Below are 26,929 nucleotides of genomic sequence, written 5' to 3' on the forward strand. Positions count from 1 at the left end.
CCTACACGTACTGATTTAGACTGCTTGTTGCATTACCAGCAAGCCTGTCACCTTGCTTATTTCACTCAACACCTGCACATGCAGGAGGGTATGGAAACTTTTGCATCTGAAACTGAAAGTTGTGCATTGCCTCATGCCACTCTGGACTCCCAACTTTACTTCCAATTTTTCATAGGTGGTTCATTGAGTCAGAATCATGGCATATTGATTTCTGGGTCTACAAATAGATAACAGCCACTGGACAACATGTTTCACACACACATGTATATTCCCACTTACAAGCTTGACAAGAAAAAGAACAGAGGAAATACATCAGTTCACTGTTTTTGTGTGGTGAAGAAACTCCAGTTTGATCAATGATTTTTTATGCTTTTTAAAAAGATTTAAAAAAAATTTAAATTCTAACTAAGGCTTGTCTGTAATTGGGTACTTTTGCATTTCCTATAGCTTTGATGTGCCCATGATGTGCATGTTGCCCATTAGCAGGTTCTGGGTTGTAATTTGTGTATATGTTTAATTGTACTTGCACCAAATTTTTTCTCCAGAGTTTTCCATTCAATAGTTTCAGCTTCCACAGGATGGCATTAGACAGTGTTTAAAAAAAGAATATATGTAGTCTGTTCATGATAGAATATTGTTAGCGCTGTACTTAGAATATTGTTTGCCCTGTACTTGTCTGATCTACTGATAGGATGTTGTTAGCCTTGTTGAAATGGCCCAGTGTCACTGGGGCTGTAGCCACAATAACAGTGCCATGATGATGGTGACAGTGTGTGTTGCAGCATTGCAGCAAGTGAAAAGCAAGATGCCCAAGATGAAGGCAGTACGGGGGGACAGGGTGGTGAGGGGGGGGCCTCTGGCCCAGGACATCCTGAGTGAGGACCAGGTCAAGGAGTCGAGCAGACAGAAAGTCAGGAAACGCAGAGAAGGGGACGATGAGGTGACACAGTCTTGCACTTTTTTTTTTCTGCATTACTCATTAGTAATTTAGTTGCACAGTGTGTGTGTGTGTGTGTGTGTGTGTGTGTGTGTGTGTGTGTGTGTGTGGTCTGCTCTGTTCTGCAGGTCTTTGATTGTTTGTTGTTGTTTCTTTCTATGAGTGTTTGTGTTGAGTGGTAATGTAAAAGCACAACTTATGTGTAGACATCTTTATCTGCCCTATGTATTACATCTTTATCTACCCAATGTGTAGACATCTTTATCTACTCTATAAGTAGACATCTTTATCTGCCCTGTAGTTTATGTAGACATGTTTATCGGCCCTGTAGTGTAATGTGTATGTAGACATCTTTACCAGCCCTATATTGTATGTAGACATCTTTATAATTTGTCCTATTGACATCTTTATCTGGCGTATGTGTATGTAGACATCTTTATCTGCCATGTATGTAGACATCTTTATCTGCCCAATGTGTATGTAGACATCTTTATCAGCCCAATGTTTTTGTAGACATCTTCATCTGCCCTATGTGTAGACATTATCTGCCCTATATATCTATATGAATCCAGCTCAATCATTCACAAGTATAAAAAAACAGAAACTTTCTGTTTTGGTTGCATTAATCAAAATTTAATGCTTGGTCAGCTTGTGAAATGCTTTATTTCTTAGAGCATAACAGTAAGAAAACATTTGTGATTTATTTTTAGTCACTTTGATTGTGAGTGTGAAGTGCTTTTGAAACAATTTTTTATTCCTTTTGTCTCATTCACTTGCCATAGCTTTAAAATATGACGAGGAAAGAGAGTCCTGGAAAGCATTTCTCCTTTTTCCTTTGATGACATTTGTGTCATTAGCAGTCATGAATTAATTGAGCAATCTGTATGATATAATGAATGACAGCAGTTGTCAAAATATGTATATGTTTTTGTTTGTTCTTTTCTCTAGTTTGTGGAAAGTGACCTGACCAAGAAGATACTGACAGAAGCACGCAAGCAACAGCTGGAACTGGAAGAAGAACACGGAATGGGTCAACCCAAACAGTCACAGGATGGGTATGGTGGTTTCTTCTCTTGGTTTATTTTTGTTTTTGTTTTTCTGTTGTTGTTGTTGTTTTTATTTCATAGGGAAAAGACAAATAAACTTAACAGACTAATGGTGAAAAATGTTTCCAGTGACAAAATAAGATACATATGTTAACACTGGAGCAGAGTATTGGCCTAGAGGCAAAGCATTTACCCAAGAAACGTGAGAATCTGAGCACACTGGTTCAAACCCAACCCTTGCCAGTATTTTCTCCCCTCCACAAGACTTTGAGAGGTGGTCTGGATTCTAGTCATTTGGGTGAGAGGCCCCATGTGCAGCATGCGCTTAGCAGGCATGAGATTTTTCCAACTATAGTCAGATTTTCCGAATGAAAATTGGCTCCAGAGGCCATTTTTGAGATTCACGTAAATCCGTTGAGAAAATCGGAGGGGTGGAGGGGGGGTGAGGTTTTTTTCCAACCCATGAAGGTTGCACGAACGTTGTCCAACCGATCGACAAGACAGACCCACAGCGTTTGCTAAAATACCCCATGTTTGGATAACCAATTGAGAATAAGTGTTCCGTTGCTGCTCTGTCATCATTCAGCTTATCCGTATTCAGTCGGGATTACAAAACTCGCTTGTGGGCTTCACAACTTGCAAAGATACCTGATTTTGTCGATTGTCTTCAGTCACTGACAAAATGAGAAAACTCACAAAGGATTAGAGGATTTTTGCAGCAGAGGTCGATAAAGAAGTGAATAATAAGTGGAACTGGGTCTGGCAAGATGAGATCGTGAAAACAGAAATGAAGAATAAAAAAATAACTTTACGGGCAGGCCACACCATTCACAAAATGAACACCGCAGGCAAGGCCAAGTGCGATTGGTGTCAGATTGCATGGGGGCAACTCTTCAGTCTAGGCACGGAAATCTGTTTTCACATTTGCATTAAAAACGGAGCGTCCGTTTTCTAGAAGAAAAAAGAAAGAAAGATAAAGCCTATGGGTCGTTCTTCTTCTTCTTCTTCTTCTGCGTTCGTGGGCTGCAACTCCCACATTCACTCGCATGTACACGAGTGGGCTTTTACGTGCATGACCGTTTTTACCCCGCCATGTAGGCAGCCATACTCCACTTTCAGGGGTGTGCATGCTGGGTATGTTCTTGTTTCCATAACCCACCGAACGCTGACATGGATTACAGGATTTTTAATGTGCGTATTTGATCTTCTGCATGCATTTACAAACGAAGGGGATTCAGGCACTAGCAGGTCTGCACATATGTTGACCTGGGAGATCGTAAAAATCTCCACCCTTTACCCACCAGGCGCCGTCACCGTGATTCAAACCCGGGACCCTCAGATTGACAGTCCAACGCTTTTAACCACTCGGCTATTGTGCCCGTCGGTTGTTCTATATCGTTTACTGATGATCTGTCAAAAATGAAAACGGAATGCTCTTTCAAAAGCGTCGTTTGTTGACCCCTTGAGAGGCGATCCAGTGACATGTCAGTGCACCAAAATCAAAGTCCAAAAGTTTCTTAACGCACTGTGAAAAGTATGCACGCGCGCACATGCACACACATACGGTCGATCACACACACACACGCACACGGACATGTGAGCGCGCGCACAATAACGCACACACACACACGGCACACAAACTTGCGCGCACGCACAGATACACCAGTGCGCGCAGTCTCCATCCCTGTCAAGCCACAAGGGCCGTGGGTACATCTGCTTGACCCTCTGTTCATTCAGCAAAAGCTGCCAACGTTTGCCACTGTCCTATGCACAAATAACATTGTTGCGATTGAGACAAACTTTGTAGCAACTTGTTGACGTCAGTGCCTTTTCTGACACAGCCGAGGCTTCTGTTCAGACAGTTCATGGCAAGAGTCAGTGTGTTTAGATTTGAGACCAGATTGGGCCAGATTACCAAAGTTACACACGCACACACAGACATAGAGCTGAATTGAATGTGGGTGCGCACGCACACACACACACACTTTGAAAAAAAACACATGAATGCATTCACATATACACACTCTCTGTCAAGCACACACACACACGGAGATTGAAAACACACACACACACACACACACACACACACACAGAATTGTATTTAAAGCAATGCACATATATGCATGTCTCTTTGTCCCTCTCTCCCTCTTTCTGTCTGTCTGTCTGTCTGTCTCTTTCTTGCATATACACACAGAGTTGTATTGAAAGCACACACGCACGCGCGGAGAGAGAGATCTATTGAATTTGAAAGCAGTGCATACACATGCACAAATACAACTTGCATTCTTTCCTCCTACCATCTCCCCTCTCTTTCTGTCTGCCTCCCTCTCTCTCTTGTTTACACGCAGTTGAATTGAAACCACACATACACACACGCGTGTGTGCACTCACGCTCGCTGTCTCTCTCTCTCTCTTTCTTTCTCCCTTGAACACACACACACACACACACACACACACACACACACACACACACACACACACACAGAGTCCATGCTGGGGAACTCTCAGCGGATCCGCTGTTTTCAGCGGAAGAGCAGTTGATTTCAGAGAGAAAAAAGTCACTCCCCAAACCCCTGCCCCCATCCTGCAGACTTCACTTTCATGATTTGCTGATGTACCCCTCCCCTCTCTCTTGAGTCTCTTCTAGTGCTGAGGGAATGGGGGAGAGAAGGGGGTAGGGGTATGAAACCACTGTCAGTGACTAGCAATTTTGGCACTGAGCCAAGACACTGACCACTAGCTCCAGCTGAGAATCCTTTACTGCTTGAAAGTGATGCAACCAGTCACAGACCCACCCCTCCTCCCTCCAGTCATTCCACTCCCCCCTTTCTTTCCTCAACCAACACACATGCATGTCAGTGGAACAGAGACTACAGCTGAAGAGACCAGATGGTCAGTTATATTGGTACAGTGCAAACTTGTGTGCTAATAACATTTTCCTTGAAAACACACACACTCTCTCTCTCTCTCTCTCTCTCTCTCTCTCTCACTCACTCACTCACACAAAGAGTTTAACGCAGAGAGAGTTGTATTTAAAGCAGTGCACATACATGAACTTTAACTCTTTCCTCCCATGTCTATCCTGACCCCTATTCTCAATCTCTTTGTCTGTCTGTCTGTCTGTCTCTCTTTCTCACATACACACAGAGAGTTGCATTGAAACCACACACACACACACACACACACACACACACACACACACACACACACACACACACACACAACACAACACAACACAACACAACACAACACAACACAACACAACACAACACACACACACAAAAAAGACACGATTTTGAAAATCATGCCCCCAAGGCTGACTTTACATGTTTGGAAGCAAAAACACTTCAGTTTAGGAAGAATTGGACTGATTTTTTGTCTTCTGTGGGTTGGAATACCTCAGCAGCATTGGTGGCCCGCAAGTGCAGATTTCATGGTTTGAAATTGAGAAAAACCTTCAGCTTCAGGGGGCTTTGCCCCCAGACCCCCACCAGGGGCGTTGCCCCATGGACCCCCACTTTCAGACTCAATCACAATTTCCCAATCTCATGCCTGCTTAGTGCCTTGCAAAATTCTGTAGAAAAATTAACTTTGATTGAAAAATAACTACCGTAAAGTTTGGTCTATAAGCCGCGACTTTTTACTCCATCTTCAACCTCTGCGGCTTATACAATGATGCGGTTTATATGCGGATTTTAACGATCCCGGGAGTGTCACGTTCTCGTCTATTCTTAGCTGCCCTTCAACTCACCAAAATCATGATTTCTGTCCATGAATTTTTGGATGAGCTTCAGGATCGTGTGCTAACTGTTCACATTTTATAAATCAAATCCGCACACATTAAAGCCTTCAGATCAGCATTCAGTTCTGCTCTGCTCAAGCGTACACCCTCATAATGCTGAAAACGCGACATTATGCCTATTATGCAGCCTTCAAATTGAAGGCGATCGACCTAGCAGACGACAGTGCAAGCGACGAACCAATAGTGACCTCAACCTTCATGAAGCGAACGAGGCTAAGTCAGTGACAAGATGGTGGAGGAAGCTGTGCTGGTCCTCTTCAACTCGGACACTGAAGATGAAGATTTTAGTGGATTCAGTGAGCAGGATGACGTTGAATAAATGTGACTATCCCTAAATTATGGAACTTATTTTCGTTGTGTTTATTTCTCTTTTTTTTGTGGCACTAGCAGTATTTTCGCTTGCTTTTCTTTGTGTTGTTCCCGCTTGTGTTTATTTCATAACCTACAGTATCAACATCTTTTCTTAGTATCAGTATGTGTTCCGGTACCGGAAATAAGTGCGGCTTATAAACCGGTGCGGCTTATGCATGTATAAAGTTCAATTTTTTCCAAAATTTAGTGGGTGCGGCTTATGTACTAGTGCGCTCAATAGACTGAACTTTACGGTACACTTGCAGGCAGAAAAAGTACCAAAAAATGGGTGGCGTTGTCACTGTAGCGATGCGCTCTCCCTGAGGAGACAAGCCTGAATTCTGCACAGAGAAATCTGATGTGACAAAAGAGTATAGATTACAGTACAGATCTATGATAAATGTTTCCAGGTTTATCATGTACGGAAAAAAAGGGGGGGGGGATATCAGACCTAGTTTGAATGTAAACTGAATGTTCAGTCATGCAGGTCACAGCAAGGGCAAGAAAATATTCTTCACTCAGAGAGATGATGACGACGATGAAATCACTGAGGATGACCACAGAGCAGCTTCAGCAGAGGGAATGCTTGGAATTGTGGTGAGTTAGCTTTGTGTTACATGCAATGGTGGTGAGTTAGCTTTGTGTTACATGTAATGATGGTGGGTTAGCTTTGTGTTACATGTAATGATGGTGAGTTATGTTTGCGTTATTGTTGTTATCATTATTATTATTATTATTACTATTATTATTAAGAGCATTTACGCCTAATCTTGAAAATAAGCCCTAGGCGTTTACAAACATAACACATATGTAAATACCAAAAAGGAAAAATTGAACACAAGATACAAAACATCTTAAAGTTATTCATCCTCCCCTCACACCCACACACCACACACACAATACACACAATACACACGAGCACATGCACACACACGCACACAAGTCATAGCACACAATCATATATGTAATGGTTTTGGTTAGCTTTGTGTCACATGTAATGGTGGTGAGTTAGCTTTGTGTTACTTTTAGTGGTGGTGAGTTAGCTTTGTGTTACATGTAATGGTGCTGAGTTAGCTTCATGCTACGTGTATTGGTGGTGAGTTAGCTTTGTGTTACTTATAATGGTGGTGAGTTAGCTTTGTGTTACTTATAATGGAGGTGCGTTAGCTTTGTGTTACTTATAATGGTGGTGAGTTAGCTTTGTGTTACTTATAATGGTGGTGAGTTAGCTTTGTGTTACTTATAATGGTGGTGAGTTAGCTTTGTGTTACTTATAATGGTGGTGCGTTAGCTTTGTGTTACTTATAATGGTGGTGAGTTAGCCTTGTGTTACTTATAATGGTGGTGAGTTAGCTTTGTGTTACATGTAATAGTGCTGAGTTAGCTTCATGCTACGTGTATTGGTGGTGAGTTAGCTTTGTGTTACATATAATGGTGGTGAGTTAGCTTTGTTACATATAATGGTGGTGAGTTAGCTTTGTGTTACATATGATGATGGCATATAATGGTGGTGAGTTAGCTTTGTGTTACATATAATGGCGGTGAGTTAGCTTTGTGTTACATATGATGATGGCATATAATGGTGGTGAGTTAGCTTTGTTACATATAATGGTGGTGAGTTAGCTTTGTGTTACATATGATGATGGCATATAATGGTGGTGAGTTAGCTTTGTGTTACATATAATGGCGGTGAGTTAGCTTTGTGTTACAGATGATGATGGTGAGTTATCCATGGGAATAAAAGTTTTACCTTTCAAGGTCTGGAAAAGTTTTGCAAATTTTGTGATACCTTTCTCCACACTATAGTGTTGGAGAGGATTTTGCTTGTGCAGAAGAAAAAGAGGAAAAAAGAAAGGCAGATGAAGTGATGAAAATGAAATAAATGTCAAGACCTGTGTGTGTTTGAACACTCCATACTCCCCCTCCCAATATCTCTCACAACCTGTCACTTTGTGTGGTAATTCTTTTGTGTATGTGTTTGTATGCATGTTTGTGTATTTGTATGCGACCTTGTTTTGGGGTTATGGAAAATGCAACACAGGGTTTTGGAAGGAGTATGGAATTACTTCTGTCTTTAGGTGAAGCCAGGGCAAGGTGCAGGCAGTAAGAAGGTAATGTTTTATTCATTCAGACATGACCCGTTTCTGTGCAGGATGTGGACCCTGACGAAGAGAGAGCCTTTGAGGCCTTCATGGCCAGGAAGGGGCACCGCACTCTGGCTGACATCATTCAGAGCAAGCTGACTGAAAAGAAGACAGAAATTGAATCTGTCATGTCAGGTCAGTTCCACAAACCGCTTACTTTTTATTGTCAGGGTTTAGATCCTTGGAATATTCCCCTTTTTTATATTGTTATCGTATTTTAGAAGAATTTGGAAGTACAGTGTTTAAACTTATGAAAAAAGGGGAGAAAAAACCAATCACAAAAGCACTGTGTGGATATATTGGATAAGTACTTGTGCTTCAGGGTGAATGATTACCATGTAACAATCTTGATTCTGTGCACTCTGACCTCTTTTGGTTTTTGTTGGTGTTTTTCTGCCCACCAGCATGGTATCCTGTTGTTGTTTTCCTGCCCACCAGCATGGTATCCTGTTGTTGTTTTCCTGCCCACCAGCATGGTATCCTGTTGTTGTTTTCCTGCCCACCAGCATGGTATCCTGTTGTTTTCCTGCTCACCAGCATGGTATCCTGTTGGTGTTTTTCTGCCCACCAGCATGGTATCCTGTTGTTTTCCTGCCCACCAGCATGGTATCCTGTTGTTTTCCTGCCCACCAGCATGGTATCCTGTTGGTGTTTTTCTGCCCACCAGCATGGTATCCTGTTGTTGTTTTCCTGCCCACCAGCATGGTATCCTGTTGTTTTCCTGCCCACCAGCATGGTATCCTGTTGTTATTTTAATACCCACCAGCATGGTATCCTGTTGTTATTTTAATGCCCACCAGCATGGTATCCTGTTGTTATTTTAATACCCACCAGCATGGTATCCTGTTGTTGTTATTTTAATACCCACCAGCATGGTATCCTGTTGTTGATATTTTAATGCCCACCAGCATGGTATCCTGTTGTTGTTATTTTAATGCCCACCAGCATGGTATCCTGTTGTTATTTTAATACCCACCAGCATGGTATCCTGTTGATATTTTCGTGTTCACCAGCATGGTATCCTGTTGTTATTTTAATGCCCACCAGCATGGTATCCTGTTGTTATTTTAATACCCACCAGCATGGTATCCTGTTGATATTTTCGTGTTCACCAGCATGGTATCCTGTTGTTTTCCTGCCCACCAGCATGGTATCCTGTTGTTGTTTTCCTGCCCACCAGCATGGTATCCTGTTGTTGTTTTCCTGCCCACCAGCATGGTATCCTGTTGTTGTTTTCCTGCCCACCAATATGGTATCCTGTTGTTGTTTTTTTCAGATGGTCAGGGAGCCGGCATTCAAGACCTGCCGCAAGAAGTGGTGCGCATGTACTCCAGTGTGAGGGACATCCTTAAGAGTTACCGGAGCGGCAAACTGCCCATCGCCTTCAAGACACTGCCTGTCATGGAGCAGTGGGAACAGGTAGGGGACAAGACATCAGTGTGGAAAGTCTGCTTCTCTCTTTCTGTTGTTGTTTGTCCATTTTTTTTCTGTCGTATTTTGAGGTTGGGGGGACTGGTGGCAGTGGGTGGCAGCTTTGGAAACACTAGGCACAATGTGTAGTACCATCAGATACGTGTAATCCAGGGAGCAATGAACAAGTGATGCTTTCAAAGCCATGGAAGCACAGAGAGAAGTGTAATCCAGGACTGGGCAGGTTTTGGGGGATTCAGTGTTGTGGCACATCATGACATTGGGGTTATCTGACTTATCACTTGAAGTTTAGTGTTTCCTTGTGCATGCCTTGCCAGGACTTCATTGCAGGCTTAGGTTCATTGCTGGTCACAAAGAAACGGGTGAACTGGTGTCTGGTGGACTCATTGAAGTGAGAAGAGGTGTTGCACTTAAGTACAAACAGATATAGTGGCAGTTAAAACAAGTAACTGTTCAAGTAAACGAGTACAGTTCTTGGAAAGGGGACCAGAGGGCTAAAGCACTGCTGTCTTGTTTTGTTCTGTTTTTTGTTCATCATTTAAAGTGTCTTGTTCCAGTGCTTGTTGTTTTTTGTTTATCGTTTTTTAACTGAGTCTTCTTCCAGTGCCTGTTCTGTTTTTTGGTCATCATTTAAAGTGTCTTGTTCCTGTTACTGTTCTGTTTTTTGGTCATCATTTAAAGTATGAGTCTTGTTCCAGTGCCTGTACTGTTTTTTTTTCCTCTTTTTATAGTGTCTTGTTCCAGAGCCTGTACTGTTTTTTGTTCCTCATTTAAAGTGTCTTTGTTCCAGTGCCTGTACTGTTTTTTGTTCATCATTTTAAAGTGTCTTGTTCCAGTGCCTGTACTGTTTTTTGTTCATTATTTAAAGTGTCTTGTTCCAGTGCCTGTACTGTTTTTTGTTCATTATTTAAAGTGTCTTGTTCCAGAGCCTGTACTGTTTTTTGTTCATCATTTAAAGTATCTTGTTCCAGTGCCTGTACTGTATTTTGTTCATCATTTAAATGTCTTTGTTTCAGTGCCTGTATATTACTCGACCAGACCAGTGGAGTGCTGCAGCAATGAATGCCGCCAGCAGGATTTTTTCCTCTAACTTGCCAGGAGTTTTGGCTCAGAGGTTAGGGGCTGTGTGTGTAGAGGGGTGGGAGGGCTCTTGTGTTTCAGTATGTGTGTTCAATCAGTCCAGTTCATCTCTCGTCTCTTATGCTTTTGGTGACATCAGATGAGACGCCCCCCCCCCCCCCACCTCCCCCCCAAAAAAGGGGGGGGGGAAAAAGAAGTTGAACAATGCACACATTAGCGCTTCATTTGGTCACTTCAGTTTATCTCGGCAACCTTCTTCTTCCATTCCTCCACCCATTCCTTCATGTTGAGTGAAAAGCAGTGTAACGGTGTTTACAGTTATCCAGCTACATCTGACTGTGAAATAACAGTTGTGATGTTATCAGTGCTTATTGTCATTTGAAATATTTGTTTATTCTTGAAAATCACCAACATATACCCAACCAACTTATCCTCAATCATACAATCCTGTAAACACCTTCAGTGTCTGCAAATGAAAACATATATACACACAGAAAAGCTTGATTTCAAGCACACACATATATATGCACACATCCACTATTGAAAGCTTCACTTTTTCCTGTTGACCCAGTGTCCCTAGTGCTGACATTTTTTTTCTTCTTTTTTCTCTCTCCTGTAGATGGTACAGCTGGGAAGTAGCAAGAATGATGTTCCAGGTTGTTTCCAAATGTGCTGTGGCAGAATCGTGGGGGGGGGGGGGGGGGGGGGCATTGGATTTGTGATCCAGTGGCCACTATTGGTCAGGGTTTGAGGCCCCTATCTTGGCATGATGATGTGTCCTTGGAAAAGGTGAATGGGTACTTGGTTTGGTTTGGGAAAGATTAAAATGGAAGGACAGGATTGGGCCCTGCTTTCCAGTGCTGAGCCCTAGACATGGTGGATACAAATTCACTATGATGGCTGTAAAAGACTATGAGACCTTTGATCTTTTTATCTGTTGCTTGAGCATTTGCCTTATTCTCTGTTTTCAGGTTTTATTCCCTGTTTTTGCTGCCGCGCATCAGGGATGACATTGCTGAATACAAACGACTGAACTTCCATCTGATGCAGGTGAGTTGAGTGATGTTTGAAATGGTGGTTCACTTCTTCATGGGGTCGTTTGAAATGGTGGTTCACTTCTTCATGGGGTCATTTGAAATGGTGGTTCACTTCTTCATGGGGTCGTTTGAAATGGTGGTTCACTTCTTCATGGGGTCATTTGAAATGGTGGTTCACTTCTTCATGGGGTCATTTGAAATGGTGGTTCACTTCTTCATGGGGTCGTTTGAAATGGTCTTTCATGGGGTCGTTTGAAATGGTGGTTCACTTCTTCATGGGGTCATTTGAAATGGTGGTTCACTTCTTCATGGGGTCATTTGAAATGGTGGTTCACTTCTTCATGGGGTCATTTGAAATGGTGGTTCACTTCTTCATGGGGTCGTTTGAAATGGTGGTTCACTTCTTCATGGGGTCATTTGAAATGGTGGTTCACTTCTTCATGGGGTCGTTTGAAATGGTGGTTCACTTCTTCATGGGGTCGTTTGAAATGGTGGTTCACTTCTTCATGGGGTCATTCATTTTCTGTTCATTTTGTTATTTATTTATTGAAGTTGGTCATTTGTTTTCCTTAGGGAAAAAGTAGTGAATCATGTTCTGCCATTTTGGTTATGATGAAAAGACTGGGTTGTTTTTTGGGTGGGGTTTTTTTTTTAATGATTAGTGTGCATTGACAGTTTCAGGCCTGTCTGATGCTGCAGTGTTGGATATTGAATGCCTGCCTGATACTGTGATGTTGGATATTGAAGGCCTGCCTGATACTGTGATGTTGGATATTGAAGGCCTGCCTGATACTGTGATGTTGGATATTGAAGGCCTGCCTGATACTGTGATGTTGGATGTTGAAGGCCTGCCTGATACTGTGATGTTGGATATTGAAGACCTGTCTGATACTGTGATGTTGGATATTGAAGGCCTGTCTGATACTGTGATGTTGGATATTGAAGGCCTGTCTGATACTGTGATGTTGGATGTTGAAGGCCTGTCTGATATTGATATTTAAAGCCTGTCCGATACTGTGGTGTAATATTGAAATGTGTGAGATACTTTGCATAGTGACCATACATCTGGAGAATCGTGTTAATACAACACCATGCGTTTTACATATTTCATGGCAATGTTTTAACAAATCCATGATATGAAATGCTTTATCATGGAAAAGTAATCAGACAATTTTGAGAATATACTAAGTTCTGAAACTGTCTTGTAAACTGACATGAGCAGCAAGAAACCACCCTCTAAAAGAAAAACAAGGAAGATTTTTAATTTGCCAGCTATTTTTGATTGTTATTCATTTATTCATGAAGTGAATGTATTTCTTGTCCATTGTGGCCTTTGGACTGTGATAGCTAAGTCAGTCAGCAAATTTCCAGTTCCATTGTAATGAATGTGATTGTGAGAGCCTGAGAGAGACCAGCATAGGAAGATGGTGATGACTTAAGTTGAGGTCAAAGCTGTGTGTTACAGTCGCTGAAGCGAGCATTGTTCAAGACCAGCGCTTTCTTCAAAGGCATTGTGTTTGCTTTGATTGAGGTGAGCATGAATCAGTGTACTGTGGTGTATGTATCAATTTATAAAAGGAAAGCAATTTTCTCATAAACATTTTGATACAGTGTAAAATGTCAGACATGATCTTCAGTTGATTGGCAAAGAGAAGACAGTGATGAAAAAAGGAGAGAAGAAAAATGTATTAAGTTTTAGTCATACCCAGTTTTAATCAGATCACCTAGTCACTAGTTATTTTCACTTTTATAAGTTGGTAATAGACTGCTGGAGAGTTCCATGCTCACATGACATAGAGGCACGTCACATGATCTGTGCTCTCAAAGTTGATTGGCTTTCCAAAATTTTAAGCAACAAAGGTGATCAAGAGAGGCAGAGCGTGCGAAACAGCAGGCTTCTTTTCGATTTTTTTGCTCTTTTTTGTGTGTATATATGATGGCACTTCATTTGACCAGAGTTTGGTTGTAGCAAACTCGGCTATCAACTGAAGAAATGGAGGACAGCATGTGTTTGCTGCTTTGTCTATGTCGATCGCCAGTGGCAATGCTTGAATTTTGAGTAAAATTTAGATGCACATGTGCAAAACCCAAGATGGCCACGGAACTCTCCAGCAGTCTGTTGCAAAACCTATGTTGGTACTGGCTTTTCTGAGGGTCAGTGTGAAGTACTTTTGATTTGGTGTTTTATTATGATTATGAATCATGTCTGAAAACCTGTTAAATGTGGAAAAATATAAGAAATATGTATAAAGAGGTGCCACACTTTGATATATAACATTTTTAAAATCAGAGTGTTTTGCCATGCAGTTCTTCTTTTTCTTTGATTATTGTTAAAATAGTGTTTAATTACACATACTTAACCATGACCCAACTAGTGCAGACTCCGGCAGGGGTCTGACATTCCTGTCCTGTGCAAACTACTATCCGCCTATGCGGAGAAAACTAAACTACGGCCGGTAACCTCCCATTTGTCCCACTGGCTAGTGCCCTCTTTTTCCGGCAGCCATTATGACTCCTGTTCCTGTGCTCTTCATAAGGCTAAGTTTTTTCGTATTTTCTGCCTGTCTGTCTATTTTCTGGCGTTCTTGTTTTTTGTCAAATTTTGTCTTCAACCAGGTCTCATAATCATATGGCTCGATTGGGAGATCAGGCTAAAATTAAGGCGCGATAGCAATTGATTTGCGGACACTCTGGGCCCTCTATTTCTGGCCCTCTCAACAACACCAACCCGCCGCCTCCTCCACTTCCTTCACTCCCTCCGGTCGACTCCAGACCTCCACCACCTCCTGCACCATCTCTGGCGACTTCTAGGGGTACATTACCCCATACTCAGGTCAGTGGTGCCATTGATCCTATTCATTTCAATTCGCGAACTAACTCGACACGATCCACATTTCTCGGCCCTGCTAGTCAGCAGGATGCCCGAGTCGATCTCCTCTATCACTTTTCCCTTGCCAACAATGGAATGTGCCATAATCCCTTTGGGAAAACACCATACACTGGCTTTGGATACGCACGCTAGACTTGGCCCTATGTGCGATGCGTCCGTGGCGGCAGCTGTGACATTGGCTCACGTGCCCCCCACGTGGCATGCCTCTTCCGTCTCGGATCCTATGGCGACCGAGGCGCTTAGGGATGCCCTCCCCAGGTGTAGGGAGGAAGGTGGACCACTAGGGGACACGCTCGCCCATGCACGTGCACTGTCCCCTTGTCCCCGATTTTCCAATCCAAGGGAGACAACTTTCTGCTTCGGCACCCTTGCCGATGACCGCCGCAGTTACTACCCTTTACCGGCACGGCCCCTCGCCAACAGTGCGGGTGCGTGCACGGTCCCTTCAAGCCTTGTGGTGATGACCCCATCTGCCACACCGCCGATTGCTGCTGTTTCCCATCCACTAATGGCATCTCAGCAAGCTGCTCAACCAAACAACCAGAACCCACTGTTAACTTGCTGCAGCAATTATGCACTGGTGCCACACCTAGCGCCTGCTCTGCCCCTTGCCCACAGAGCAGATGCGTGCATGGCCCATTGAACTTCGGCAGTGCTGGTTTTTTCTGCACCACTGGATAACTCCACTGTTACCCAGACTAATATTGGCAATTCCACGTCGGAGTGCCTCTTGATAACTCAATCCTGCCACTCGGCAGTGCTCAGGCCGATCTTGTCTATCCCTTTATCCGTCAACACACAGCAGTTGAACGTCGATCCTCTCGCAGGAACTATTTGCGAGATTGGACCGCTGTTCACCTGTGGGGGGATGCACATCCCACGGCAAACCGACGGACTTGCCACCCCCTCGCCCACGACGCCCATAACACTGGCTTACGGCGCCGTCATGCCACATGTCCCGACCGTCTCGCATCCGATGGCGACCGATTCGGGTAGGGATGCCCATGGCACTAAGGGACATTATAATTATTCCCCTTGCGGCCGCATTCACCTGTATCGGTTACAGTGGCATCGAACCACGGACTCTCACATGCAGCATGACACTCCTACAGCGAGGAAACGTCACACCAGGGGATATGTGCTCTAAAGACACCTTCCTTTTCGCCGAATATCAGCACCAAGGGAGGCAACTCCGCATTTGTAACCGACACAGCAAGTCACTCCTGCCCCCCGTGCTGTCCACCAACAATGTTTCTTTGGTTTCTCATTGGGTCCTGATGCCCATTCATGGACTTTACACAACTTTGCACAGCAACTACACCTTTCTTGCTGTTTCTCAGGCTATTGGCGACTGAACTTTTGGATCCTTCATCCCCCCACACAGGCACACAGCCCTATGCAGGCAACCAGTCCTATTACCATTCTCTTCTTGTTATACACAATAACAGGACATAAATCACAATATTTCCCCTTCTATTCTTTTTGACTTATTATTAAAATCAACAACCAACCAGAAAAAAAAAAAAAAAAATCTATATGTATATCTATATATATATATATATACGAAAAAAAAAATATATATACATATATATATATATACAAAAAACGACAACAAAAAACCCCCATATATATGTGTATATATATATATATATATATGTGTGTGTGTGTGTGTGTGTGGTTCGTCCATCGGGATCGACAAGGACCATCTAGTCATCCTGGAGGTGCATGGGTTGGGCTCTGTGGGTGCACAGATGACTGGTCAGGCCAATCCGTGCCTGGAAGGTTCTGACGCAGTGTGGACAGGGGACAGTGGTGGCTGTCGGGGACTTGCTGGCACTGCTTTTCCTGGCCTGTCTGCATTGCTCTGCTGCAGCAATTCTGTTGGCCTCACAGGATTTGGCGCCTTTGTGGACAGCTGAACGCCACTTTGGTCTGTCCATTGCATTCAGCTCCCATGTGTCGTGGCTGATGTTGAAGGCCTTCAGAGAAGCTTTCAGAGTGTCTTTGAAGCGCTTCTTTTGGCCTCCATGGGAGTGCTTGCCATGTTGGAGTTCGCCATACAGCAGTTTCTTGGGGAGCTGGTGGTCTGGCATGCGAACTACATGGCCTGCCCAGCACAGCTGGGCCTGCATCAAGATGGTGTAGATGCTGGGCAAGTTTGCACGAGTGAGCACCTCTGTGTCAGGGATCTTCTCTTGCCACTTTATGCCGAGAAGTTTTCTGAGGTTGGTGGTGTGGAAGTGGTTCAGCTTTTTGGCGTGGCGTTTGTAGACCGTCCATGATTCACATCCATAGAGCAGTGTGGTGAGAACTATGGCCTTGTATACTTTGAGCTTCGTCTCCAGGGTGATGCCTCTCTTGTTCCAAATGTTTTTATGGAGTCTGCCGAAGGCAGCGCTGGCTTTGGCGAGTCTGGCATTCACCTCGTCGTCGGTGACAACTGTGTGAGAGAGTGTACTGCCCAGGTATGTGCACTTGTCCACTGCATTCAGTCGTTGCCCGTTGATGAAGATGTTTGGTTCAACGTAAGGCTTTCCTGGAGCTGGCTGGTGCATCACCTCAGTCTTCTTTGTGCTGATTGTGAGGCCAAAGTTGTCACAGGCAGCAGAGAACTTGTCGACACTGTGTTGCATGTCAGCTTCGGAGGCAGCGTTGAGAGCGCAGTCATCAGCAAACAGAAAGTCGTTGACGGTGTCTGTCCTCACCTTGGTTTTTGCTTGAAGCCTCCTGAGGTTAAAGAGTGAGCCATCTGTGCGGTACCTGATGCCAATGCCTACGTCAGCGTCTCTGAAGGCATCTGTCAGCATGGCTGAAAACATGAGACTGAACAGGGTGGGGGCAAGAACACACCCTTGCTTGACTCCGTTGGAGACAGGGAATGGTTCTGAAGTCTCTCCGTTGTCTTGGACTTGGGCCAGCATCCCATCGTGTAGTTGCCGTATGATGGTGATGAACTTTCTGGGACACCCATACTTCGCCATGATTCTCCAACGGCCATCTCTGCTAACAGTATCGAAGGCCTTGGTCAAATCGACATAGGTGGAGTAAAGGTCGGCGTTCTGTTCCTGACCCTTCTCCTGGAACTGCCTGGCCGCAAACACCATGTCGATAGTCCCGCGTTCTTTCCGGAAGCCACACTGGCTCTCTGGTAGAAGACCTTGCTCAAGGTGCGCTATGAGATGGTTGAGTAGCACTCTGGCCAGAGTCTTGCCTGTGATGGACAGCAGGGATATTCCACGATGGTTGTCACAGGCCTGACGATTTCCTTTGCGCTTGTACAGGTGTATGATGGAAGCGTCTTTGAAGTCCTGTGGAACTGCCTCATGCTGCCAGATGAGCTGGAACAGCTGATGAAGCTTCTCAGTCAGCGCCATACCACCTTCTTTGTAGACCTCAACTGGAATGGAGTCTGAGCCAGGGGCTTTGCCATTGGATAGCAGACGGATAGCTTTCTGGGTCTCCTCCAAAGTTGGAATGGCATCCAGCGACTTACTGACTGGCACCTGGGGGAGTCGGTTGATGGCTTCATCATTGATGGTGGAAGGGCGGTTCAGTACGATGTCAAAGTGTCAGCCCATCTCTCAAGGATCCCGTCCTTGTCAGTGATTAGGGTAGAACCATCAGCACTGAGGAGTGGAGCAGATCCGGAAGTGGTGGGACCATAGACTTCTTTCAGGCCGTTATAGAAGTTCTTCATGTCGTTCCTGTCTGCAAAGCCCTGGATCTCATCAGCTTTGTTGCTCAACCAGGAATCCTGCATCTGCCGCAGCTTCAGCTGGATGGTGCTGCATGCGCTCTTCAGTGTGTCTTTCTTTGACTGTGACTTGGGATCTTCAATGTGGGCTCTGTAGGCTTGGCGTTTGTCTTCTAGCAGCTGCTTGATCTCAGTGCAGTTCTCATCAAACCAGTCTTTGTGCTTCCTGACAGAAGGCCCCAGGCACTCCATGGCAGTGTTGTACACCATCTCATGCAGTGCGCCCCATGCTGCCTCCACATTCTGGTTGTTCAGTACGGTGGACTCAGGGCGTTCCTCCAGGGTGTCAGCAAAGCTCTGCTTGATGTTGCCTAGCTCCAGCTTGTTGACATTCGGGCGTTTGAGTGCTTTCATGCCCTAAGGCTGTCTCTTGGGCTGGATGTGGAGGTTGAGCTTGGAGATGATAAGGCGGTGGTCTGTCCAGCACTCGGCGCCGCACATGGCCCTCGTGACTCGTACGTCCTGCCTGTCCCTCTTCCTGACAATGACAAAGTCGATGAGATGCCAATGCCCAGAGCGAGGATGTATCCATGACGTCCTGTTACGGGTAGGGAGGCAGAAGATGGTGTTTGTGATAAGGTTGTGCTTGGCACATGTCTGGAGAAGTAGCTGGCCATTGCTGTTACAGTTACCAACCCCATGCTTCCCAATCACGCCTTCCCAGGAGGTCCTGTCACAACCAACTCTCGCGTTAAAGTCACCAAGAATGATGAGCTTGTCTGCATTGGGAACAGTGGTGATGGCAGCGTTCAGGTCCTCGTAGAACTTGTCCTTGATCTCATCCGGGTTGGTCATGGTGGGCGCGTAGGCGCTGACAATGGTGGTAAACTTCTTCCCGTTGCATATAGGGAGTTTCATCGTCATCAGGGGATCGTTTACTCCTTTCGGGGGGCCAGCCAGCTTGCCAGCGAGTGTTGTGTTCACTGCAAAGCCAACTCCAGCCTCACGTCTCTCTTCAGGTCCGCGACCACTCCAAAAGAAGGTGTAGCCTGCGCCTCGCTCACAGAGTTCGCCTTCTTCTGCCAGTCTGGTCTCACTTAAGGCAGCGATGTCGATGTTGTACCTGGCTAATTCACTCGCAATGAGTGCTGTGCGTCTCTGTGGTCTGGCTGAGTCGCCTCTGTCCAGAAGCGTACGCACGTTCCATGTGGCAATGGTCAATGGGGTGCTCCTTGTTTTCTTCTTTCTTTCCTTTGTGTGTCGACCGCTTGAGTAGGGTCCCCGTCAGCCGCGGTATGCTGACTAGGGTGATGTGGAGCAGGCAGTTTTTAGGGCACCTTTTCTAACCCCTTCCTCATGCCATGGAGGTGAGCAGTGCTGTCCTGAAGAGGGCTGCTCAGTCGCTCAGGGGGCTGCCGATCTCCACCGCTGCTCCAGTCGGTGAAAAACGACCCAATGGCCTGAGCCGCCTGTGTGCACGTCCGCAGCTATGACTGCCATTGTACCCAAACCTGTCACTTTGTTGCTTGCCTGTTGCCACAGGGCTTGGGGAAAATGATGGTATGGGATGAAGGATGACTGATGACTTGCGCAATGACTTTGTTTATAGTGAGGAGGAGTTGCACACCGTCGACCTCACTCTCTTGTCCGAGACCGTTTGTATCCAGTGGCAAGACGAGGTCAAGACGACTGGAGATGGAAACGGATGTAGTGGATGACCTGGATGTCCTATGTGCCTCATCCTGCCCTCAGCACTCCACAGTGCTCTGCTGCAACCGCTTTCCTCTCCGTTGAACCATGAAGGTTTCTTCCGCAGCGTCCGCCGGATCCAGTCTTCACATGCTTGGGTAGACAAGCCCTAACCCACCGAGGGTTTGAGACCCGTTGGCTACCCTCACCTAGTTTAGCCAACCTGTCAAAGCCGTTGCCTGGGGGTTGGGCGCTGCCGCATGCTAGCAGCTTCTAGGACCCATAGGTGAGAGCTGGGTGCCGGTGGGGACCAACAGAGGACGAACCACTCCTGGAAGAGCGTGACAAGCCCCCCCTCTAGAGGTACTACCGCTCCCGTGCACCCCTAACCCCCATATATGTATATATATATATATATATATATATATATATATATATATATATATACACATTTCTGTTTACACTTATAGATGTATACTTATCCCTCAGTATACACAATTGTGTGTGCTTACGGGATAGATTCATAGGACTTTCATATTAACATGTACAATTATATTTCTATCTCTATTCATTGAGATTCCCTACATAGCAGTATAGGCACACTTGCATTTGTGTCCTTCCGTTCACAATGCCCAGAACTCTCTGCGTCTACGTACTGGCACTTTATTCATATGTGTATGTACATCTCATACATAGGTGCATACACAGATTCCTTTCCATTACTGATTATGCACACTTAACCCATTTACTTGGGTATATCTGTGCATGCTACACGTATGCTTATACAGCCGCTTATTTCTTGTGTCTCGATCTCTTGTCATTGGCATATTTCTGACATCATCACTTGAGTTGATGGAAGTTTATAATCCCTTTGCACATATATGTATTCATTTTCATAAATTCATCCCTACCTTGCTTTCGGAGGACGACTGCACTCAGACAAAACTGCCTCATTCACGCCTGAATGTATGCTCCTTCACATTTTAGTAGTGGCTGGTCCTTAGGGACCCACACACACTCCCTTCCCACCCACAGTGCTAAGGATGCCCTCTCTTGATGCAAGGAGGGACAAGGCAACCCAACTCATTTGCCTACAACAATCACCCATAGGGCTGGAGATGCCCTGACTTGATACAAGGAGGGATGCAGCAGTCCAACTTAGAGGTGCCACTCCGGACACACATGCCCTTCATTCCTTCCAAGTTTATAAGGCATCCCTTCTTCCCCCCCTTGCCTACAACAACCCTTGGTTTGCACCACTGTGGTTGTGACAACTGCTCCACACAGGCCCTACATCCTAGCCAGCCCTCCCATGAAGGGGTGTCTGTCTTAGCCTTCCAAGGTTTAGCGGACCGAAAAACTGCCCACTGGGCAGGAGACAATCACCCTAAGCCCATCTCTTCCACTCCTCTCTAGTAGCAGAAGGCCTGGGTCATAATTGTTTTCCTCTACATTTGGGAGAAAGGCATATTGACGAGGATGGATGCGTCTCACAAAGCACAACGAACCGTTCATTAGCCACAGGGGCGTACCTTTCTGCCCACTCATACTCAGGCAGATGCCACATTCAAGCACATCAGTTCACCCCATCACCTTGCTTGAACAGAGATCCAGCATCGACATCTCAAACAATTGGCGTTTGAAAGCACTTTCTGCACTTGGTCTTCCCTGCCCGATCCTTTCAGCCTCAACACACAACCACTGCTGTGGTTACAGATGGGCCCTTCTCAAGCACTGTATTTCCAATGAGACACTTCCAGGGGTTTCTAGCCTAGGCAGGCTATCCCATCATGGAGCCCCAGCCTTCGGTCAAGGGCCTGTCAGAGGATGACTTTGTTGTCACTTTGGAAGCAAGCACCATGTCTTTCAGACACACGGTTGCACCACAAGACCCCATCAACTCCTTCCGGCTTCCTTACATTTCAACATAACCTGCATGGTGGACACCTTCATCCCTCAAGCACACAGCAGCTGTTTCCTGATTTACCCATGCTGCCTGGTGTCCTCCTAGGACCAGTATATGATAATCAGTCATGTACGACAGTCACCATCAGATCAGCAGAGCAGGCAACTGCTGTCCTGACTACTTGGGCTGGAATCTGATTATACAATTTATAGTAGAGAATGTTTTGCCCAAGTTGCATCCCCAGTTCCTTGATCAAGAGGGCCTTAGGACTCACCATTGGGACGGATCCCAAAGGCTAGTTAGGCCCAAGGCTACAGCACTAAGTCCCAGTGCAATCTGACTTCTAGTCAGAGAGACATAGTCCTTCATGAAAGACTAAGCTGCAAATGATTTCCCTTTGCAACTAAGAAACCACTGATAATACAGCTCACTTTGCTGTTGGCCATACTGAAAACGTATGTCAGATCAGTGATTTGATGTAAATGGCCAGTACAACACATCTAGAGCCACTTTTCTCCCTGCCCCCGCCCCGCTCCATCCCAGACTCAGTGCGCACCACACACAGCCAGAGGCCTGTCATGGATCCGGTCCCCTTTCTCACTAAAGAACCTTTAGCAAAAATTTTCCCCATGGAAACCCTCTTCCATTAGGAATTCCACCACAGAATGAGACTCGGTGACCTGCGGGCACATGAAGTGTACTTCCACAGCCTGATCCAACCCAGCCATTCACTGCCGACAACTTTCTGCAGGTTGCTCCAACATGCCACACTCAGGTATTTTGCCTTGCAGTTTTTATTTTTCATTTATTTATTTGAAGAAGAAAAAAAACAACCTGTCCTGTCACCTTGACACTTGTGTTCTTCCTGTGGCCTGCATGCTGTGTTCAGTCAGGGGACTGCACTCTGCGTGAGGCACTGATCATCAGCAGCATCATCAGGGAGCACAGTATCCCAGTGGGCCATGCTGGGGCGGCCATCGACCGCATCTGTCAGCTGGACTACACGGGGGCCAGCTCCATCTTTCTCCGCACCCTGCTGGACAAGAAATATGCTTTGTCCTACAGTGTGGTCGATGCTGTGTGTGACCACTTCTTGAGGTACGTCCCAGCTGTGGAGTTTCTAGGTTTTTTTTCCACCCTCCTGTGAAGGAGAATTCATACTAATTTGAAGAGCATCAGGCGATAGTGATGTCCTACAGTGTGGTTGATACCATATGTAATCACTTCTGCAGGTTCGTCCCAGCAGGAGTGTTTTTTTTTCCCCCTTTCTGTGAAGTGGAATACTAATTTTAACTCATTCCGGATAATGGAACTCTATAGTGTTCCTGACATAATGTAGCGTTCCAGCAATTACAATTTTTTCCATGTTTTCCTAATGGGGTAGCATAATCACAGCTACACCGGGCATTGCAAACATGTCAAGGGTTGAATGGAAAGTTTGTTTATGAGATTTTGTAACATACTACACAGCAAGCCAGCGAGTTCAGGACCCCCACACAAGCTACTCTGCATATGTATCAAAAATGGCGTCGCAGGCGATACAAGTGGAAATTTTTTAAGCAAACTGGATCAGAACAGTGGCTTTTACTGCTGCTGAAGTGATTGAAATGCTTCAAACTAAAGGTTTCAACATCGACGAGAATGATGAAGACATTGAATAAAGTATCTGCAGTGAAGAAAGCTACCAGCAAGAAGTTACTGATAGTGACTCGGCTTCTGAGAGCAGTGAAGAGGGAGGGGGGTGGGCGTTCACACGATGTGAGAAGGGTCAGTGGGTCAAGTACAGCGAGTTTCATTTAGTTACGTTATGTTGTATTTTTTATGATTTTTTTCCCTAACCCTAAATGGGTCGTCTTTAGGGAAAAGCAAGGGAGATAACTATTCATCCGGAGTGAGTTAAGAACATGAGGTAGTATTTTTTGTTTTCCTACATTGTGGTTTATTTATGTATTTATTGAGACATCTTGCTATAGCGCATATTCTTGAAGCTCTGTCTGCTTTGTTGATGCTGTCTGTGACCATTTCTTGAGGTACGTCACAGTGGAGTTTTTTTTTTGTTTTTGTTTTCCTTCTGTGAAGGGGAATACTAGTTTTAAGAGCACTTGACGATAGTTTAATCTTAAATTGTGGTGAATGCTGTCTGTTATCACTTCTCCAGGTATGTCACAGTAGTAGAGTTTTTTGGTTCCCCGACCCCCTCCCTCTGTAAAGGGGAACAGGTTTTTTTCCTCTGTGGAGAGGAGTACAAATTTAAAGAGTAATAGGAAATCATTTTTTCCTTCAGTGTGGTGGATGCTGTCTGTAATTCCTGCTTGTGGTATGTATCAATAAGGGAGTTTTTGTTCTTGTTTATTTTATCTATAAAGGGGAACACTGATTTCAGTGTTAGGCTTTCCCCTACCATAGAGCCTGGTGGCTGCTGTGTGTAATCTTTTCTTGAAATACATAATAATGTCAATGAATTATTTGTCTTCTGAAAAGGGGAACACAAATTTCAAAGTAGTAGGCAATAGATAAAATGAAAAATCACTGCTGAGTCAATAAAAATTACAAATAGAGAAAGTTTATAAAATAAAAACTAGCTAGTAAAACAAGACTCACTTTTGATAAGAAATAAAGACTCGCTTATAAGAAGTGATAACATTGCTGATCACTGGTCTGTCTTCAGGGATGGTGTTAACTAGACATTAGGCAATAGTTTTGTCTGCCCACAGCGTGGACACTGTGTGTGATCATTTCTTGACATCAGTATCAACAGGGTAGAGGATGTTTTGGGGGGCTTTTTTCTTCTTTACTAATTTCAGGGTATTAAGCAGAATTCTTTTTCCTACATTGTGGTGGGTGCTGTGTGCACTCATTTCTTGAGAAAGGTCGCATGAAGTAAAGCATCAAGGCAGAGGGTTTTGTTTTGTGTGAAGGGAAGTGGTGTACAGTCATTTTCAGAGTATAAGAGACAGGTCACATCAAGGCAGGGGACATTTTTTATGCACCATTATGTTGGTTTGTGCATTTGTGCACTGTATGTCAGTTATTATTTAATGTGCAAAAGGGAGCTAAATCATGCCTGACACTCAGACAAAGAATAAAAATGTTAAAACTTGGAGGAAAATTATATCTAAAAAAACTGAAAATTGGAGATGTAGAATTGAAATGGCTGCAGATGACAGATGAGATGCATGGCAGTGGATTGCCAATGCAGCCTAAAGAACCCCCTCCTCACCTCCCCATGTGTGTGGCTCCAGGTTCATGCGTGACGAGCGACAAATGCCGGTGCTGTGGCACCAGGCCCTCCTGACCTTTGCCCAGCGCTACAAGGGTGACCTCTACCAGGGCCAGAAAGACGAGCTCTATAAGCTGATGGGCAAACACTTCCACCCTGAGATCACCCCTGAAGTACGTCGGGAACTGGATTCACATGTGTCTACACGACAGGCAACTCGGATGGAGATGAATTGAACGTTCTGTGAAATGTGATTGGATTCGACAGTATTGGGTAGATGATGTGAGGACTGAATGTGTGTGTGTGCATTGGGGATGGTTGACAGGTTGGTTGAGGTGTGTGGTCTGGACAAAATGTGTTTGTGGGAATGGGAGTGTCTGAAAGAGAAACTGTGAATCACATTGAAACAAAAGATGAAGAAAATAATGTTTGAAATCATGAAACTGAATAAAGCAGGAGGAAGACTGACCTTTTGAAACTTCCATTTCTGTCGATTTGTTGCATTGGAACACTACTGCAGGATTTCCAGACTTTAAATTGATTTTGTTTTTCCCTGCCCCGTGTGGTGGATGATAGCCCCTCAACTCTCTCCCTGCAACCCACACTGTACAGCCCCTCAACTCTCTCCCTGCAACCCACACTGTACAGCCCCTCAACTCTCTCCCTGCAACCCACACTGTACAGCCCCTCAACTCTCTCTCCCTGCAACCCACACTGTACAGCCCCTCAACTCTCTCGCCCTGCAACCCACACTGTACAGCCCCTCAACTCTTGCCCTGCAACCCACACTGTACAGCCCCTCAACTCTCGCCCTGCAACCCACACTGTACAGCCCCTCAACTCTCTCCCTGCAACCCACACTGTACAGCCCCTCAACTCTCGCCCTGCAACCCACACTGTACAGCCCCTCAACTCTCGCCCTGCAACCCACACTGTACAGCCCCTCAACTCTCGCCCTGCAACCCACACTGTACAGCCCCTCAACTCTCTCCCTGCAACCCACACTGTACAGCCCCTCAACGCTCACCCTGCAACCCACATTGTATATCCTCTCAACTCTGCCATGAACAAGTGTAGAAAGCACAAAAAGCAGATACATAAATAATGCATGTAAACACAGCAGTTCTAAAAGCAAAGTAACCATGTTTTAGGGGATAAAATCCATCTCCTTTAACAATTATGGAGTCGTGTCTCTAAGGATTTGTCTATTCCTGAAGTGTTGACATCTTGGAAGTTAAGAATAATCCTCTATACAAAGCTGTTCCAGAAGTGTTGACACCTGAAGTTCAGAATATGCCACTGTCTGCTGCCTTGAACTCTGACAGTTATGTTCATACAATGTTCATACCATTTTTTATGTTCATATATTTTCCCTCCAAAGAACAAGGCTGGTCATTCTTGTTGACCGATAGCTATTTCCTTGATATTATGACATTCAGCATCGGAGGGAACGAGTTTTTCATGTTCTACAACAACCATGGTGACAGTAAACTGATCCTTTTACCAAAATCCATAGAGAAATATAATGACATCACAAATCTCCATTTTGATCATGCTATGTGGGGAAGTATCCAGATCCTAGTATCCAAAGTAAAGACCATTTACAAATTCGTAGTTTCTTACACACATACACAAGCATCAAAATAGTCACAGAAAATGCCAGCGAGTATAAATTTTTTTTTTTTAATTTAAGAGTTTGTTA

The 26,929-nt window shown here is 44.8% G+C and overlaps 1 protein-coding gene across 2 annotated transcripts in view; it reads left to right on the plus strand.

The window, feature by feature from the left end:
• Nucleotides 1–25,709, plus strand: part of LOC143300574 (bystin-like) — a 32,031-nt gene extending 6,322 nt beyond the window's left edge. Inside the window, exons 2-11 of one of the 2 annotated variants that reach the window (XM_076614344.1) lie at nt 783–940; nt 1,886–1,992; nt 6,616–6,733; nt 8,289–8,415; nt 9,557–9,699; nt 10,728–10,825; nt 11,763–11,841; nt 13,294–13,359; nt 22,897–23,105; nt 25,250–25,709. In XM_076614344.1, the coding sequence (XP_076470459.1) occupies nt 806–940; nt 1,886–1,992; nt 6,616–6,733; nt 8,289–8,415; nt 9,557–9,699; nt 10,728–10,825; nt 11,763–11,841; nt 13,294–13,359; nt 22,897–23,105; nt 25,250–25,463 (1,296 nt within the window). In that variant the 5' untranslated portion in view covers nt 783–805 and the 3' untranslated portion in view covers nt 25,464–25,709. Of the gene's footprint in view, nt 1–770; nt 941–1,885; nt 1,993–6,615; nt 6,734–8,288; nt 8,416–9,556; nt 9,700–10,727; nt 10,826–11,762; nt 11,842–13,293; nt 13,360–22,896; nt 23,106–25,249 lie in introns of both variants that reach the window. The other variant, XM_076614345.1, reaches the window with a different exon arrangement.
• The last annotated feature ends 1,220 nt before the right edge of the window (nt 25,710–26,929 follow it).

Source organism: Babylonia areolata, chromosome 26 (genome assembly GCF_041734735.1).
Source record: "Babylonia areolata isolate BAREFJ2019XMU chromosome 26, ASM4173473v1, whole genome shotgun sequence".
NCBI classification, from domain to species: Eukaryota; Metazoa; Mollusca; class Gastropoda; order Neogastropoda; family Buccinidae; genus Babylonia; species Babylonia areolata.